Source organism: Symsagittifera roscoffensis, unplaced genomic scaffold (assembly GCF_963678635.1).
Source record: "Symsagittifera roscoffensis unplaced genomic scaffold, txSymRosc1.1 SCAFFOLD_472, whole genome shotgun sequence".
NCBI lineage: Eukaryota > Metazoa > Xenacoelomorpha > Acoela > Convolutidae > Symsagittifera > Symsagittifera roscoffensis.
The window spans coordinates 1-18,358 of record NW_026971396.1 but is presented as its reverse complement, the minus strand read 5'-3'; the positions used below and the strand labels follow the sequence as shown (position 1 = coordinate 18,358).

General features: G+C 34.6%; 1 protein-coding gene across 1 annotated transcript in view; it reads right to left on the bottom strand.

Moving 5' to 3' along the window:
* LOC134856430 (uncharacterized) overlaps nucleotides 1-18,347 on the bottom strand; it is a gene marked incomplete at its 3' end in the record, with an annotated part of 36,183 nt that extends 17,836 nt beyond the window's left edge. The window contains exons 1-2 of the mRNA XM_063872712.1: nucleotides 18,085-18,347; nucleotides 15,953-16,087 (exon numbers count right to left, since the gene is read on the bottom strand). Of these exons, the coding sequence (XP_063728782.1) occupies nucleotides 15,953-16,087; nucleotides 18,085-18,322 (373 nt within the window). The remainder of the gene's footprint in view (nucleotides 1-15,952; nucleotides 16,088-18,084) is intronic.
* Nucleotides 18,348-18,358: the final 11 nt, after the last annotated feature.

Here is an 18,358-nt window from a genome sequence, read left to right as displayed (position 1 = left end):
ACATTCAAGCCGATACCAAATTCACATTGGATCAAAAATAAAACTCAACAAAAAAGAACTAAACAACAACCACATAAAAAGGACCCATTCCCTTTAATAGAAAAAGAACACTTAAAAGAACCAATAAATTTATTAGGAACGTTACCAAACGATTCAAAATACACAATAAATCAAGTTTTTAACCTACATGACCCATTTGACACCATACCCCTATCAAAAATTGAAATGGAAAACATTTTTCTACCAACAACAGAAAAAATCACACTAGAATTATTACAGAAATACCAGAACCTTGATCCCGTCATCAGACATCTCAAATTATGTCACAAATATTAAACTAAACCAAAAAAAAGCTGATACCGCAACCTTAGGAAACAAAACACTCCTTAGATACTTCAGAAATTTCAATAACACCACTATAAACGAAAACACAGACATTTTAGAATATCAAACACCTGATTTTACAGTACCATGTCTACCTTTAAGTATGATGTTGATAGCATTCATTACTTCACACACCTTAAATACAAAAGGACATTCCGGATCAGAAAAAAAACATATTCTAATTTTATACAAAATTTTTATTCACCCAATGCACCAATTTGGATCAAAGTATAATGCAACGATTGTATAATATGCCAATTAAAAAACCCTATCCAAATCAAAAACAAATCGCAGAAAAACAAGATTTTAAAGGACAAAGTCTTCATTTTAATCACAGAATACCATTTGACACGAAAGGACCAATTTCACCATCCTCAGAAGGAAACTCATATATAATGGTAATTGTTGATGTATTTACACATTATGCAGTACTTAACCCAGTACCCCATTGTAATGCTTATTGTGCATATACAACACTCTACGATGAAATAATCACATTATACCACTTATATAATTTTAGACACAGACCACGTACATCTCATGCACCTCGGACAAATGGATTAGTCGAAGGTATGAACCGTTCAATACAAGAATGCCTCAGATGTATCATTAATGGAAATGTTACCCAATATACTGAATGGTCAACAGATGTAAAATTATTTCCATTATCATATAATTCACATATCACAACAACACTAAGAATGTCACCATATGAAATGGTATTTAACCAAAATCCACGTGAACCAATAATGTTTACAGCAAACGCCCATAAAAACGCACAAGGTTATTGTCAACCAAACAAATATTCAATTTGTTATAATCAGCCACTACACACCCATGATGAAGATCACTTTCATCATCCACAAAAATAATTTTAGCTTCCGGTACACACACCGAATGGATTTTAAATAGAGATGAAACACACAATGAAATTCATCAAAAAATAACAAAAAAATTGCTACAAAGACAAAACATAAATACCCAAATTAATTCACGCTTCACAACAGCAACAGATTTAAAAATAGTAACATTTGTTTTAATTCCCAATTTTACAACACAAAAAGTAATCTCTAAAAAACTACAACCACTCCGAAAAGGACCATACCAAATAATTGAGAAACCCACTGATGTCACATACAAGGTATTGACAAAAATAAAAAGAATTTTTTCAACACCGAAACAACCTATTACCCTATTACCCAAAAGAATATGCACTCCGTGAAATAACACAATTATATTCTTTCACAGGTTTAAAAATTGTTCAAAACAATTCACAAACGGAATTGAATCACCACACTGATGAACAAATGAGTTCAAAAACAGATCAATAAAAAAAATTCGTTCACCAAACGTCTCCTAGACAAAAAACACAAATATCTCATGAAGAAAGAAAAAATAGAAAAATGACGAAAAAAATCCGACCACAAGATCAAAAAGAAAAATCTGAACATAGAGAATCATCACGGCTTAGAAGTTAGCCACGGAAAAACTATAGAACCTTCATTCCACACTCTAAAGTATTCAAGAAAGTTGAATTTAAAAAAAAAATTTCCTTTTCATTTTCCATCAACTTCTTTTAATTTTTTTGAACAATACACATTTTCAAAATAACATGCTGAAAAACAGTCGAATAGATCTAGTTCAAAATCAGCCAATAGAAATCATCCCGAATAACCACTTTATTTATAGCGATACGACTTTATTAGCCGATACATGTTCACCTCTAAGCATAACTATAACGATAACTTCAAGACCTTCAGGTCAAAAATAAGCAAACCGCTACAAATTGACAACTAAAACAAATATAATCTCAATATTACAACCCTCCCCTATCAAGTAGTACAAAGATCCACAATATTTTCAACAACTTAGCACTCAAAAACCCTCCAAGCAATTTAGCCTAAAGAACAAAAAACACATGATCTTTTAGCCTAAAGTACGAATATTTCTTGGACACCCCCAATTATTCCGTAAATAAAAACAAAACTAAGAAGATCAGCCCGACACCTCAAAATAACCCCTCAACAACCCTTGAAATCCAACCCACTTGTCACAAGCTCAAAAAATAATCCGACCGCACTCGAATTTAGCCCCAAAAAATTGAAAAAGATTCGACAAATCAAATCACTTCTTAAATGCTTCTTTCAACAACAGTCACTAAATTTAAAAAAATATTTTCAAACTTTTTTGCAAAACTTTCAAACCTTCTAATTTTTTTTTATAATATCTTTAACTGATATCATAGAAACCCTATTCATCCTTTTCATAATCTTTTGCAACCTTTTTCAAATTTTTTGTTCTCTCTTTGAAGTATATATACCCTTTTCACAACCCTTGATAACCTCCTCAGGTACGATAATCCAATAGCTATTTAAATGTTTCGTAATCTATTCAGTAGAACAGATGTTTTTCTACTATTTGTATTTTTCTCACATTTTTAATATCACTCATTCTGACAAAATGTAAATGTAAAAAAAAGGCAATCATCACATTCGCATTAGCTACTATTCTCTTGTTTCTTTTCATTGAAGAATATTGGAACAAACATAATTTTTCGTTATGAAAAATTCCTCTCAAAACAATTTTTCACAATTGCTAATCAACAACATCTACACCAGTCCCCACCAACAACATCCCAAGAAAATCCAACAACACCCACAAGTATCCAAAATCCCCAATCATGTACACGCATTTCTTTTCAAGAAAATCCATGTACTTTTGAAGAAAGACACGCACGATTATCTGAACCATTAGAACCAGTTGTCCACTAAGCACCTTTAGGTGAGCCGCAATACGAGTCAACACATAGGATATATCTACATCTACAACAAGATCTTAACAGAGTAAGACACATAAGTCAAAACCAGAACACACTCGAAATAAATAGACAAACTATACATCCAAGACGAAATAGAAATTTTCAAACTCCCAGAGTTCAATTTAACATACCTCAATCACCAACATCAAGTCCTTTGGACCTTTCTAGTAGCACACTACCAGATACACCTCCAACAGCTTCACAACGAAGCACTTCAAATATTCCATCCGAATACTTAGGTTCAACCCCCACATGAGAACAATTTAGAGAAAATCCTTTTAATAACCCAACAACCACAGAACGCCCTCCATATTGGGTGACTAACAAATACCCTCACAGCGAACCCATTTCAGTAAACAACCCAGTTGACGTTTCATTCGATACAACACTATCTACAATACGCGAAACACTTTCCCTTCCTTCAACACTTCTTTAGGTCAATTATCACCATCAACTTTTCCCCTAAATTTTCCTACCAATCTTGATTCACGATATCAAGAATAATCATCTCAAAATAGACCACTACGATTAGATTGGAATACATTCGTAGCACCCCCACCATTACTTGGTCAACATCAAGAAAAGAATAGATTACACAACTGGGCATTAAACAGATTACAGTATCGACACGATATTCACAAAGACATACAAGAACATAATATCCAAAAACTACAATAAAAGCAGTCTCAAACTAAAATTCGAACTTACAGTAAGGTTAAAAAACATTGTTCAACACCCATTTTTATTAGACCCTCCAAATATTACAGCTCAATCTTTACCTCCCCCATTTATAACAACAGAAATAATATATAAATACAACAGATATACAAAAAAGACAATCGGATACATAACCTTTTATAACCCATACTCAGGATTGTCATACACATGTATATTCTAAAGATATTCACATTTCAACACCTTCTTTTTCTCATTTTTTCCGAACCAAGTCAAAATCCCTCTCCTGGCACATAACCTCAAGATTTATTAGTAACACACCACGACTGTGAAAAAAAACGAACAAAAAAACACTACACAAATATGCTATAAATCAAGTCACACAATGTGAATCCGAACCACAAGCTATACAAACAACAAATGTAATAGCTACACTATACTCAAAAGCCCGAGCAACAACACAAACAGGATACAAATTTAGAGCAACATTTTCCGAAAAGAAAGTACAATGTTCACAAGTTTCAAACGGAAATAAAAATAGATTGGACCACGAATCTTTCTACCAAAGTAATATCGAAAAATTACTACATCTCAGCCCTCAAGACAGTAAATACGAACTAAAACGACTAAACTTAATACCAAACGAAGGCACAATTAGAAAACTTGTAAATTTTCATGTTTTCCCAGATGTAGCACATCAAGCAGAACTTGAAAAACACCAAAGTCACATAAGACTAGATACAAAATTCCCCTTCTATGGATCACTCGGAATATTAACAGATGATATTCATGATAAACATTGGATACCACACATAGGAATAAATAATTCCTCAAATTGCAAAGCAGACACAAAAAATAAAGGATACCAAGAGATAATGTTTTTTGATTGGAAACTACAACTCGAAAATGTACAACTTACACGCGACTTAAAAGACGATACAATTCTTTACCAAGGATATAAACTCCCTTGCAAAAATGACCAAGGATATTGCGATCCTACAACACGCACACAAGCAATCATTGTATGGTTTCCCGAAGACACTTGTACAACATTCCAATTAGCAAAAATACACGGTAGAATGATTAAATTTCACCAAAAAAGTTTTATCGAATCAATTCCATATGAAAATGTAAACCCTGACCAAATCAGAACTACAAACCATAAATTTAGAAACATCCACAATATAGAAAAAAATTTAATACGATTTCAAGTATACCCAGAAACAGAACTTGCATGTAAATACAACAAGCGAATTTACAAAACACAGTATTCAGAATTTCTTGTCGAATACGAAAATGGTTTCGACATGAATACAGGACATTTAATCGTAAGCACGATAGCCACATCTTGCTCATTTACTGACGAAAATCTCTACGTTTCAGTAAAATTTCAGAAGAACGCAGGACGAATCGGTGGAAAATTAAAACCACAAGACAAAGAAAGTACACGATTACAAGAACTGGCACTTATGAACAGCACACATTTTGGCGCAATTCACTATGATATACATTTAGATATGAAATTAAATTACACAATAAGCAGAATTTTTCAAGAAATGTCACTTTCAGAATTAGAAACAGTACATCAACTATGTGAATTTGAAAGAACACAAACTCTACAGTCACTAGCACTAGCAGTTCTAAACATACCTTATGATGGATATTTATCATCCGCAAATAGATCAAATTTCATTGATTATGAAGAAAACTTTATGGTATTACATTTGTATCTCCTTTATACGTTTTTGAAGATAAACGATGTTACAAAAGAATCCCAATATTTTACTAAAAGAAAGTATATTTTGTTGATACACTTTCAAGAAGAACATGTTTATGGGATACAGCAGTACCATGTGAATCAGAAAATAGCCACAATGTCGAACAATTAAATCCCGATGAAGATAAATACTATCTACTCACACCATATCCAACATTAATGCCACCACTAAAAAAGTTTTCACCCGAAAGCGTTAGAGCTATAGCCCGAAACCCAAATATCGATTTACAATCGATTGGCATCTATTCTAAATCCGACATACAACACCACATGCGTACACAACAATTTCAAGAACTTCTTACAAAAATGGACACTATACAACGACACTCAATAGATCAAAACTTACATAAACTTGCAGAAACAACGAATTTTCAGACATTTATGCACAAGATTACAGCGGATATTTTAAAGATATAAAAGATTATTTTTATCTAAACCGCGAAAAATATCAACCATAAGATATATCAGCAATCAATATTTTTAGTTTTGTAAATTTCAAAAACGAATTTTTAGCCTTTCTAGGATGGCCATATTACATCTTAGAAAGACTGACTCTATTATACGCAATGTTTAATTTTAATGGAATTATTTTTTCTTTATTAAAAGGAATTTATAACACATGCGCAATCCACACACAAGTAAAAAGACAAGCAATCGTAGCACGCATACTTTTTGCAGGATTTTTCGGAATACTTTCCACATCTATAAACAAAATACTTTTAGATGCACAAATAAATGAATACAAAACAAAATTATCAACTACACCAAACACATATGACGAATAACAGAATAACAAAACACATTACCTACAGCACCACAACTATCAAGTTTAAATCGTAACCATCCACTATCACTAGTACCACGAAACTTCAGAAACTTAGCACTAGTAAACATCGCAAATTCAAGACCAAATCATATACAAAGTCCAAAATGACAATACATAGGAACAACTAATCGAACAACCACATACCACAAATTTTCAATCTCAGAACAATCATTTTTTTAGCCCACGATGAGCCGACAAGTTGGATCCCTTCACCGTTCCATTTCCCATCCAGCCAACCTCCAAAAGCCAATTCCCATCATCCCACTTTTTGATTTCCCGCCACCTATATCACCCCATGTTAACAGATACCCGGCATGGATTTTGACACTAATTCAGACATCACCGTTTTTAACACAATTTCTCAATTTAGTAACTCAGACATCGAAACCCCAGACGAACTTGCAAAATCCGAACCCAGCTCATCAACATTTTCTCAACCCCCCTTTCGACCCATTCACTCCCAATCCACAAATGATTCCCCCTGTACCATTTCTCATGATTCCCAAGCAACCCCGACATAATCTCCCTTTACCAATGACCGTTCCAACAATAATTCCCCAGAAACCACGCAAATCTCACAAGAACTAAAAAATCTAATAACACTACAGCAACAAATACAACACCCTCACACCCTTAACCATTCACCAATTATCATCAAATATAACTTCATCAAATCCACCAACTCCTACACTCTCTTCAGATTATACCCCTTCTTTAGCTCAACCCTCAACATCAACCCATTCATCATCCACAACTAACTTTGCATATAGAACATTCAAAAGAAAATTTCCTAACCACCCATTTCCCTCCAAACCCAGAACAGCCCGCGATTATGTAAATCATACTGACCGCACTAATACTCCCGACTTTCTCCAAAATTCCCTACCCCTCTTCCCCCAATATACCATTGGCCATTCCAACCCTCACACTGAACAACCCCACTATGTCGATGAGCATGTACAAATCCACAAACTTCACTGGACATCATTTTTTTATTTCTCAAATCCACTTTGTGTACCACTAAATAACCACCTCACGAAGTAGAAAAAAGTAAACTTGACCTTTTAGACTGACCACAGCACTAACACCTAGACAATTTACGCATGTAGGATATAAAAAACTTTTAAAAATTTTCACTGCCCACCGAGCTTATGATTATTCTATTGAATACTATGATCACAACATCATCAGACCTAACCAAGATCAATTTCTCGACAAAGATAAGTTCGCTAACCCACAACTAACCGAAATGTTTTTCATCCAATTACCCTACATCTTTAAACTCATCATTTTACTTTCAAGCTTATGAATCATTTTACGATTAATTTGAAATTTTTTCACTAACCTTTCACTTCCTCACTCCAAAAGGACGAGATCGGCACTGTTCACACGACATCATGTTAAAAACTAAACTAACGCATACTTACACATATTAAAGATTCATTCAAAAACATTTTAATTTACACACCATCACCATCGTTTTCAGTTTATTAATTCAAAGTACACTTCACCTTTTTTTCTTAAATTTCATCTACTGTATTAAAAATACTAACTTCAAGAAGGCATCCTCAGAAATTACGTCCCAATCACCCAAATTTATATATTTTGTCCACTCAACAAGACCTTTAAAGTAGAAGAATCCCGACGCCTCATTGTCCCGCATGACTATATTCAACCTATAGAAATCCCAATATTAGAATTCATTCACAATTTTAAATTTAATCACAAGCTTTTGAACCTCACCCAGCACATCAATCACCAGTTTTCTATTGGCACTGAAGAACTAAACACCATAAAAGCACTTGAAGTGCTTTGGCCACTACTCGAAACTAAAAAGATCATTCGCATATTAGCAAAATTACTAACCACATCAGATTCAATACACGATATCTTCCCCCATGGCCTCTTCCCCGATAATTAGTTAAGCATGAATAAATTAACACTAATAAACTCAAAACAAACTAACCATTTCTTATTAAATGTTTTTTCATTAGTCTTTAGATCACCATCATCTACAAACAGAAAAAAGAAATAAAAAATTGCAAACTATTTTGTTCATTATAAACGTTTAAAATTGCAAACTCTTTTATAAATCATAAACTTTCATTAACTAACCGCAATAATCGACGCAGGAAAATTTCTTCTCCATAACAGTAAATTCATCTGTAGATTCTTTTCCCCAATGTAGTAAATCTAAAGAAACTGAAAAAAATTTAATAATTTTAATCCCTACAAAGCAGTAAATTTAAAATTTCCAGCAGTAAATTTATACAAATGTCAGCAGTACTAACCTTTTCAAGAATCAATTGCACACAAATTCTATCCACACTCGCACAGCTCGCCCATGACAATTTGTTTAAAATAAGATTTCAAGTTTTAACTTTCACTAATAACAACTCAAACTACTAATAACAAATTTCAAACTTTCTTTTAACCCGGTTGAAAAGGAAATATATATTAATCCCAACTAACCAACACAGCTTACTAAACACCATAAACCACAAAGTAACAGCATGACGAAGACAAGAAAACTCACAGTACCCAAACTCGATTAAATCAGCTTAAAGAACCGATAATTTATTCTTTTGAAGACTATTGATAAGTTTAAAAAAGAAAGCATAAAACACCAAAAAAGTCGAAAGTCAAACCAAACCAAACAATTTGATTTTTGAGAAAAGGACAAAACTAAAACAACAAAAGGAAAAAACCAGAAGTAAACACGACACAAAAGGTTAACACAAAACAGGACCCCATAAAAAACCAGCATGAAATCATACCCTCACTCCTGGCCTAACCCTCCAGAAGAGGACGACATCCTGAGCATGCTTAATAGCCGGCCTAACCTACTGTGCTAGAACCCACGCTTTGTGACACACTCCTTATTTTTGATAAGAGGTACTCAAGTGCGACTAACTCTTTTAAAATAACTGAACTAAAAACTAAAGCTTTTACGATAAAAACTAATAAAAATCCATAAGCTAAAAGAAGGACTGACTAAACATTTCTTATGTAAATTATATAATGCAGTAAAATAGATCATACACAATCACGAAGACGAGCATCAAGCAGCTAAGACGACCTCATCACAAACAACCCACATTGGCTGAACACAACCGATATGCCGCTCACAACCACAACTCGATTTGAAGTACGACTTGACTCCGAAGCAAAGGACTTCATTGAAACAGACCAATGACCACCTCGACCTTCAAGTTTACGTACAGATCCGAGTTACAGGGCATTCCCTCCAAACTCGAGCTTCACGCGATTCCCAATTCAGATCGAAACACAGTTCTCCACACCGATCAAGAACCGACAATCATAACAAACCATTTTGAAATCAGATTGATTTTGTTGACAGTCTCAGTCATCGTTGAATGACAAAATGAAATCTACAGTTCCAGTTTCCTGGAGATTTCTCCTCCAAGAACGGAGTAGAAATGATGTTCGCGAAATACAAACTATCAATCATCCATCCTCCATTACAGAAAGAAGTCAAAGAAACAAAAACTCTGTAAACCCCGGATGGGTGGAACCTGATCCAAACTATATATTATTTTCGGTTAAAAATTAGATTATTTATCCCTATAAAATATTAAAGACTAACAAATCATACTCCATCTTTTTAACAACCCATTTATTTGTAAGTGCTGAAATTACTTGTAATTTCAGCACCAAAGCATTCTGAATTTAACTTACAACTTAGTTGCTTTTTCCAAGAGACAGACTCGTAACAAACCAGTATACTCTAGATCTATTGAGACTAAGAGATATAAGAGTAAGATTAAGACCGGTATTAGACTAAGAAATTGCACGAATCTATCCGGCCGAAAATAAGATAGCGTGACGAGCAGACGGTATACCCTATCTGAAATTATTCTATGAGTTAGAGATCATCCCAACTCAGTCTGGTCACAGTCACCGCAATTTAATTTCGGTGAATGTTTTAAAAAAAGCTTTATGTTATAGTAAAATCCCTTTTGATTATGCCCATTATATTTGGACACAATTTGTATAATTGGTCCGGCTTTCACAACCACAAAAATTGAGCCAATTTTAGTACCTCCTCTTCTTAATGATTTTTCTGAAAAAAGCGGGACCTCCGGTTTAGGAAAGACCTATTAGGCTCCACAAGTGATACAATACTACTCGCATTACAAGTTTAACAGGAGCAGAACTGAAATAGAAAACAGTTTGACTGCTTCGGTGATAAGCCAACACGTCGAAAGGCCAGGCCAGCAAACCGAAAAAATATTTATCATTCCAAGAAACCGAAAATAAAATTAATCTAGTCAATATTGTTATGCAGATGTTACGTAATTCTGATGCAATTTACGAATTTCTGATGCAATGTCGGCTTCAATATATGGCGGTTTGTTGATTGACGGCCGACTGCATCAAAAATCAAGCGACATTTGAAAGACTCTGTTTAGCCAATAGGAATGCTTAGCAGTTTTGATTGGTTTAAATTTTTCAGATTGAGAATATTCCCCCCTTCGACTGCTATTTTTGTTGGATACAGCAGTACCATGTGGATCAGAAAATAGCCACAATGTCGTACAATTAAATCCCGATGAAGATAAGTACTACCTACTCACACCATATCCAACATTAATGCCACCACTAAAAAAGTTTTCACCCGAAAGCATTAGAGCTATAGACCGAAACCCAAATATCGATTTACAATCAATTGGCATCTATACTAAACCCTACATACAACACCACATTCGTACACAATAGTTTCAAGAACTACTTACAAAAATGGACACTATACAACGACACTCAATAGATCAAAACTTACGTAAGCTTGCAGAAACAACAAATTTTCAGACATTTACTCACAAAATTACAGCGGATACTTTAAAAATATAAAAGATTATATTTATCTAAACGGTGAAAAAAATCGGAGCCGAAAAGTTGGATCCCTTCACCGTTCCATTTCCCATCCAGCCAACCTCCAAAACCCAATTCCCATCATCCCACTTTTTGCTTTCCCGCCACCTGAATCACCCCATGTTAACAGATACCCGGCATGGATTCTGACTCTAATTCAGACATCACCGTTTTTAACACAATTTCCCAATTTAGTAACTCAGACATCGAAATCCCAGACGAACTTGCAAAATCCGAACCCAGCTCATCAACATTTTCTCAACCCCCTTTCGACCCATTGACTCCCAATCCACAAATGATTCCCCCTGTACCATTTCTCATGATTCCCAAGCAACCCCGACATACTCTCCCTTTACCAATGACCGTTCCAACAATAATTCCCCAGAAACCACGCAAATCTCACAAGAACTAAAAAATCTAATAACACTACAGCAAGAAATACAACACCCTCACACCCTTAACCATTCACCAATTATCATCAAATATAACTTCATTAAATCCACCAACTCCTACACTCTCTTCAGATTATACCCCTTCTTTAGCTCAACCCTCAACATCAACCCATTCATCATCCACAACTAACTTTGCATATAGAACATTCAAAAGAAAATTTCCTAACCACCCATTTCCCTCCAAACCCAGAACAGCCCGCGATTATGTAAATCATACTGACCACACTAATACTCCCGACTTTCTCCAAAATTCCCTGCCCCTCTTCCCCCAATATACCATTGGCCGTTCCAACCCTCACACTGAACAACCCCACTATGTCGATGAGCATGTACAAATCCCCACACTTCACTGGACATCATTTTTTTATTTCTCAAATCCACTTTGTGTACCACTAAATAACCACCTCACGAAGTAGAAAAAAGTAAATTTGACCTTTTAGACTAACCACAGCACTAACACCTAGACAATTTACGCATGTAGGATATAAAAAACTTTTAAAAATTTTCACTGCACACCGAGCTTATGATTATTCTATTGAATACTAAGATCACAACATCATCAGACCTAACCAAGATCAATTTCTCGACGAAGATAAGTTCGCTAACCCACAACTAACCGAAATTTTTTTCATCCAATTACCTTACATCTTTACACTAAGCTCACTAGATAAGAAACACGACCACATCATTTCCAAAGCAATAATCGACATACAAGCTTATGAATCATTTTACGATTAATTTGAAATTTTTTCACTAACTTTTCACTTCCTCACTCCAAAAGAACGAGATCTGCACTGTTCACACGACATCATGTTAAGAACTAAGCAAACGCATACTTACACATATTATAGATTAATTCAAAATCATTTTATTTTACACACACCATCACGACAACCACACCATCGTTTTCAGTTTATTAATTCAAAGTACACTTCGCCATTTTTCTTAATTTCCACTGACTGTATTAAAATTACTAACTTCCAAGGCATTCTCAGAAATTACGACTGATCACCCAAATATATATGATTTGTCCACTCACCAAGACCTTTAAAGTAGAAGAATCCCGACCCCTCATTGTCCCGCATGAATATATTCAACCGATAGAAATCCCAATATTAGAATTCGTTCACATATAGAATATAATCACAAGCTTTTTAACCTCATCCAGCACACAAATCACGAGTTTTCCATTGGCACTGAAGAACTAAACACCATAAAAGCACTTGAATTGCATTGGCCACTGCTCGAAACTAAAAACATCATTCGCATTTTAACAAAAATACTAACCACATAAGATTCAATACACAATATCTTCCCTCATGGCTTCTTCCCCAATAATAAGGTAATTATGAATTAAATAAATTAACACCAATAAACTCAAAACAAACTAACCATTTCTTATGAAATGTTTTTTCATTAGTCTTTAGATCACCATCATCTACAAACAGAAAACAGAAAAAAAAATTGCAAACTCTTTTGTACATTATAAACTTTTCAAATTGCAAACTCTTTTATAAATCATAAGCTTTCTTTACTAACCGCAATAAAAGACGCAGTAAAACTTCTTCTCCATAGCAGTAAGTTCATCTGTAGATTCTTTACCCCAATGTAGTAAATCTAAATACACTGAAAATAATTTAATAATTTCAATCCCCACAATGCAGTAAATTTTAAATTTTCAGCAGTAAATTTATACAAATGTCAGCTGTAGTAACCTTTTCAAGAATCAATCGCACACAAATTCTATCCACACTCGCACAGCTCGCCCACGACGAATTGTTTAAAATAGTGATTTCAAGTTTTAACTTTCACTAATAACAACTCAAACTAATAACAACTTTCTTTTAACCCGGTTGAAAAGGAATTATATAATAATCCCAACTAACCAACGCAGCTTACTAAACACCATAAACCACAAACTAACAGCAAGACTAAGACAAGAAAACCCACAGTACCAAACTGGATTAAACCAGCTTAAAAAACCGATAATTTATTCTTTTGAAGACTATTGATAAGTTTCAAAAAGAAAGCATAAAACACCAAAAAGTCGAAAGTCAAACCAAACCAAACAATTTGATTTTTGAGAAAAGGGCACAACTAAAACAACAGAAGGAAAAAACGAGAAGCAAACACGACACAAAAGGTTAACACAAAACAGGACCCCATAAAAAACCAGCATGAAATCATACCCTCACTCCTGGCCTAACCCACCAGAAGCGGACGACATCCTGAGCATGCTTAATAGCCGGCCTAACCTACTGTGCTAGAACTCACGCTTTGTGACACACTCCTTATTATTTATGATAAAATAACTGAATTAAAAACAAAAGCTTTTGCCATAAAAACTAATAAAAAATCTTAACCTAAAAGAAGGACTAACTAAACATTTTTTTATGTAAATTATATAATGCAGTAATATAGATCATACACAATCACGAAGACGAGCATCAAGCAGCTAAGACAACCTCATCACACACAACCCACAGAATGGCTGAACACAACCGATATGCCGCTCACAACCACAACTCAAAGGATTTGAAGTACGAATTGACTCCGAAGCAAAGGACTTCATTGAAACAGACCAATAACCACCTCGATGTTCAAGTATACGTACAGATCCGAGTTACAGGGCATTCCCTCCAAACTCGAGCTTCACGCCATTCCAAATTCAGATCGAAACACAGTTCTCCACACCGATCAAGAACCGACAATCATAACAAACCATTTTGAAATCAGATTGATTTTGTTGACAGTCTCAGTCATCGTTGAATGACAAAATGAAATCTACGATTCCAGTTTCCTGGAGATTTCTCCTCCAAGAACGGAATAGAAATGATGCTCGCGAAATACAAACAATCAATCATCCATCCTCCATTACAGAAAGAAGTCAAAGAAACAAAAACTCTGTAAGCCCCGGATGGGTGGAACCTGATCCAAACTATATATTATTTTTGGTTAAAAATTAGATAATTTATCCCTATAAAATATTAAAGACTAACAAATCATACTCCATCTTTTTAACAACCCATTTATTTGTAAGTGCTGAAGTTACTTGTAATTTCAGCACCAAAGCATTCTGAATTTAACTTACAACTTAGTTGCTTTTTCCAAGAGACCGACTCGTAACAAACCAGTATACTCTAGATCTTTTGAGACTAAGAGATATAAGAGTAAGATTAAGACCGGTATTAGACTAAGAAGTTGCACGAATCTATCCGGCCGAAAATAAGATAGCGTGACGAGCAGACGGTATACCCTATCTGAAATTATTCTATGAGTTAGAGATCATCCCAACTCAGTCTGGTCACAGCCACCGCAATTCAATATCGGTGAAAGTTTAAGAAAAGCTTTATGTTTAAGTAATATCCCTTTTGATTATGCCCATTCCAATCGGACACAATTTGTATAATTGGTCCGGCATTCGCAGGCACAAAATTTGAGCCACTTTTAGTACGATCCATATCAAAGAAATTGCTCAGAATATTTCACATCTCGCAAAACGAAATTCTACGTCAGTATCCTCAGATTGGGTTCTCTCGCGTACCAGCCGGTGCTTCGATGCTTTGATTATTTTCCTACAGGAAGCTCATTTCACTTTCAAAAATTTAGCACCTCCTCTTCTTAATGATTTTTCTGAAAAAAACGGGACCTCCGGTTTAGGAAAGACCTATTAGGCTCCACAAGTGATACAATACTACTCGCATTACAAGTTTAACAGAAGCAGAACTGAGATAGAAAACAGTTTGACTGCTTCGGTGATAGGCCAACACGCCAAAGGGCCAGGCCAACAAACCAAAAAGATTATTACCATTCCAAGAAACTGAAAATAAAATTAATCTATTCAATGTTGTTATGCAGATGTTACGTAATTCTGATGCAATTTACGAATTTCTGATGCAATTTCGGCTTCAATATATGGCGGTTTGTTGATTGACGGCCGACTGCATCAAAAGTGAAGCGACATTTGAAAGACTCTGTTTAGCCAATAGGAACGCTTAGCGATTTTGATTGGTTTAAGTTTTTTAGATTGAGAACCTTCCCCCCTTCGACTGTCGTTTTGTAGCTTGTCAGTTTGTTGAAGCTCGTTCGCGCAAGTTTCAATTGTCTTTTTGAATTTTTTTACCTACCCAAAGGTTCCACATTTTTCTTTTGGTAGCCGTCTTTGTTTTTGTATTTTTGTGACTTCTCGTTTCCTTTCTTTGATGCCGCCACTGACGGACTGGAGTTTTTCCTGTTTCCTTTCGCTGAGCCCGGCTTCAAATCTGTAAAAAACCAAAAACGGGTGCTTTCTATATGCATTAGGTTTCCATATCTCCTTTATCACTACAGTGGTGAAAAGGAAATAAAAATATTGTCAAATTTTGAACTACCAGCTTCCAGTTTCAAGCGTTAAAAATCGAATATTTTACGATTTCTGTACCAGTCTTACCAAAATTGAGAAACAATCAATGTTAATCAATTAATAATCGATTATAATGAGTTAAGACCTTTTTGGTAATACTCATAGAGTAATTTCAGATAAGGTACACCGTCTGCTCGTAACGCTATTTTATTTTCGGCCGGATAGATTAGTTCAACTTCTTAGTCTACTACCAATATTAATCTTACTCTTATATCTCCTAGTCTCAAAAGATCTAGTGTATACTGGTTTATACGATTCGGTCTCTTTGGAGAAGGCAACTATAGTCTAAGGTTAATTCAAATCGCTCTGGTGCTGAAACTACACGTAGTTTCATCACTTACAAATAAGTGGGTTGTTTAGTTTATAGAGTATGATTGGTTAGTGTTCAATATTTTATAGAGATAAAATATTATAATAATATCCAATAATAATTTCCAGTTTAGATCTGGTTCGAATAATCTCTCTTTATAAAAAAAAGTCATAATTAATTATAATCCTTTATAATCGATTATAATCAATTATTTATTCGGCTATTTTTCGATACAATTATAATCGGTTATAATTGATTATAATACATTTTTTTTACTCCAAATTCTAGTTCATTAGTTTTGCACAAAAAATCCATTATAATCGGTTATGATTGATTATAATCCATTTTTTATATCCATTTTGTCTTCGAAGTTGCATCTAAATTGCTAATACTTAATGCTTTTTGTAGATCTTGGTTCCTATGAAAAGTGAGAAAAATATTTTTAAGGTTTTCCAATTAATTCAAATTTACAAGTTTTTTTCTTTTCCTCATTAGAGTTGTTTTTTGATGCTTTTTTAAAGCTTTTTCAAGCACCAAAACTTCAGCAAATTGATTTAGCTTTTAGCTTCATGATTGATTCGAAATAAATTTTTTTTCATCTACCGTGGGAACCTTTCCACTCATATAAAAGGATCTCTATCAAACTTTTGTTTTGTGGTAAAACCGTGTATTCAGATGAACCAAAGTGTTCTCTCTTTTAAGGATTTTTGACACAAAAATAATAACCCATAGGATATAACTCGAATATAAATTTGAGTTGACAAAATTTTGGCAAAAAGGAAGTTAGAATCGATTATAATTGATTTTAAGGGTTTTTTGTGAGAACTATAATGAAATATAATCGATTATAAGAGATTATAATCTCTTGGAAAATATCACGATTATAATCATTTATGATTCCTTTAAACACCTTATTTTAACAATTCTAATCAATTATCATTGTCAAAAAATCATAATAATCCGTTATAATCGATTACTTTCGCCTTAACGTGGATGCAGGTAAGTTTTCAAGGGGGTATGTGAAGTACTATCAGTCTTGTAATGCTGCCTTGCAGCGCTGATACACAGCTTCCAATGTTGAAAGTCTTATGATTCTGCTCTACTTAGTACTCCTCCAAAAGCGATATGATTTTTGGACACCATTATTTATTTGGTTAGCTGAAACTTACTTTAAAGATCATACGATTTATAAATTCAACTTTTATTTGGTTTTAATCCTAACTTCAACAACCAGATTAGCTCAGTTTGTATCATCTAATAACATCTCATTGTCAACAAGCGTTTCCTTAGTTGTCCAACTAGGACCTTCTATAGAAACTCTTTACAGTTGGTTTGTCCGACAATGAGACGGCGCCATCCAATAAATCGTAAAGGCGCCATCTTCTTTTTTTCAAGGCGTCCTCGGTTCGTAGTATGTGAGTTTTATTTAGTGCTCAGAACAAACTAGGCAACTCGAGTTCTTGAACAAATTTAGATTATTGTTTTATATACGGGATTGAGGGGATTTGTTTGGATGAATTATAATCTACCGTATTGTTGTGTATCACCTGTTTTGTAGCTTCTGCGTTTGCTGCCGCCAACGGCGGCGCCACCTCCCTCGATTGTGTTGTTTTCAGCCAACTTCCCATCCGCTTCGCTAGTGTCTGCTGCATTTATCGTGCTGTCCACCTGGTTGTTGCTCCCCACAGCCGCCGACTTCTTCCGTCGCTTCTTTTTTACTTTCTGCGGCGTCGGCCGCTGCTGCATACATGAGCTGTCGTTGAAACTTGTGCCACTATCTGACATCCCTGTTTCATTAACTAGTGTAAGTTGTAAGGGAAC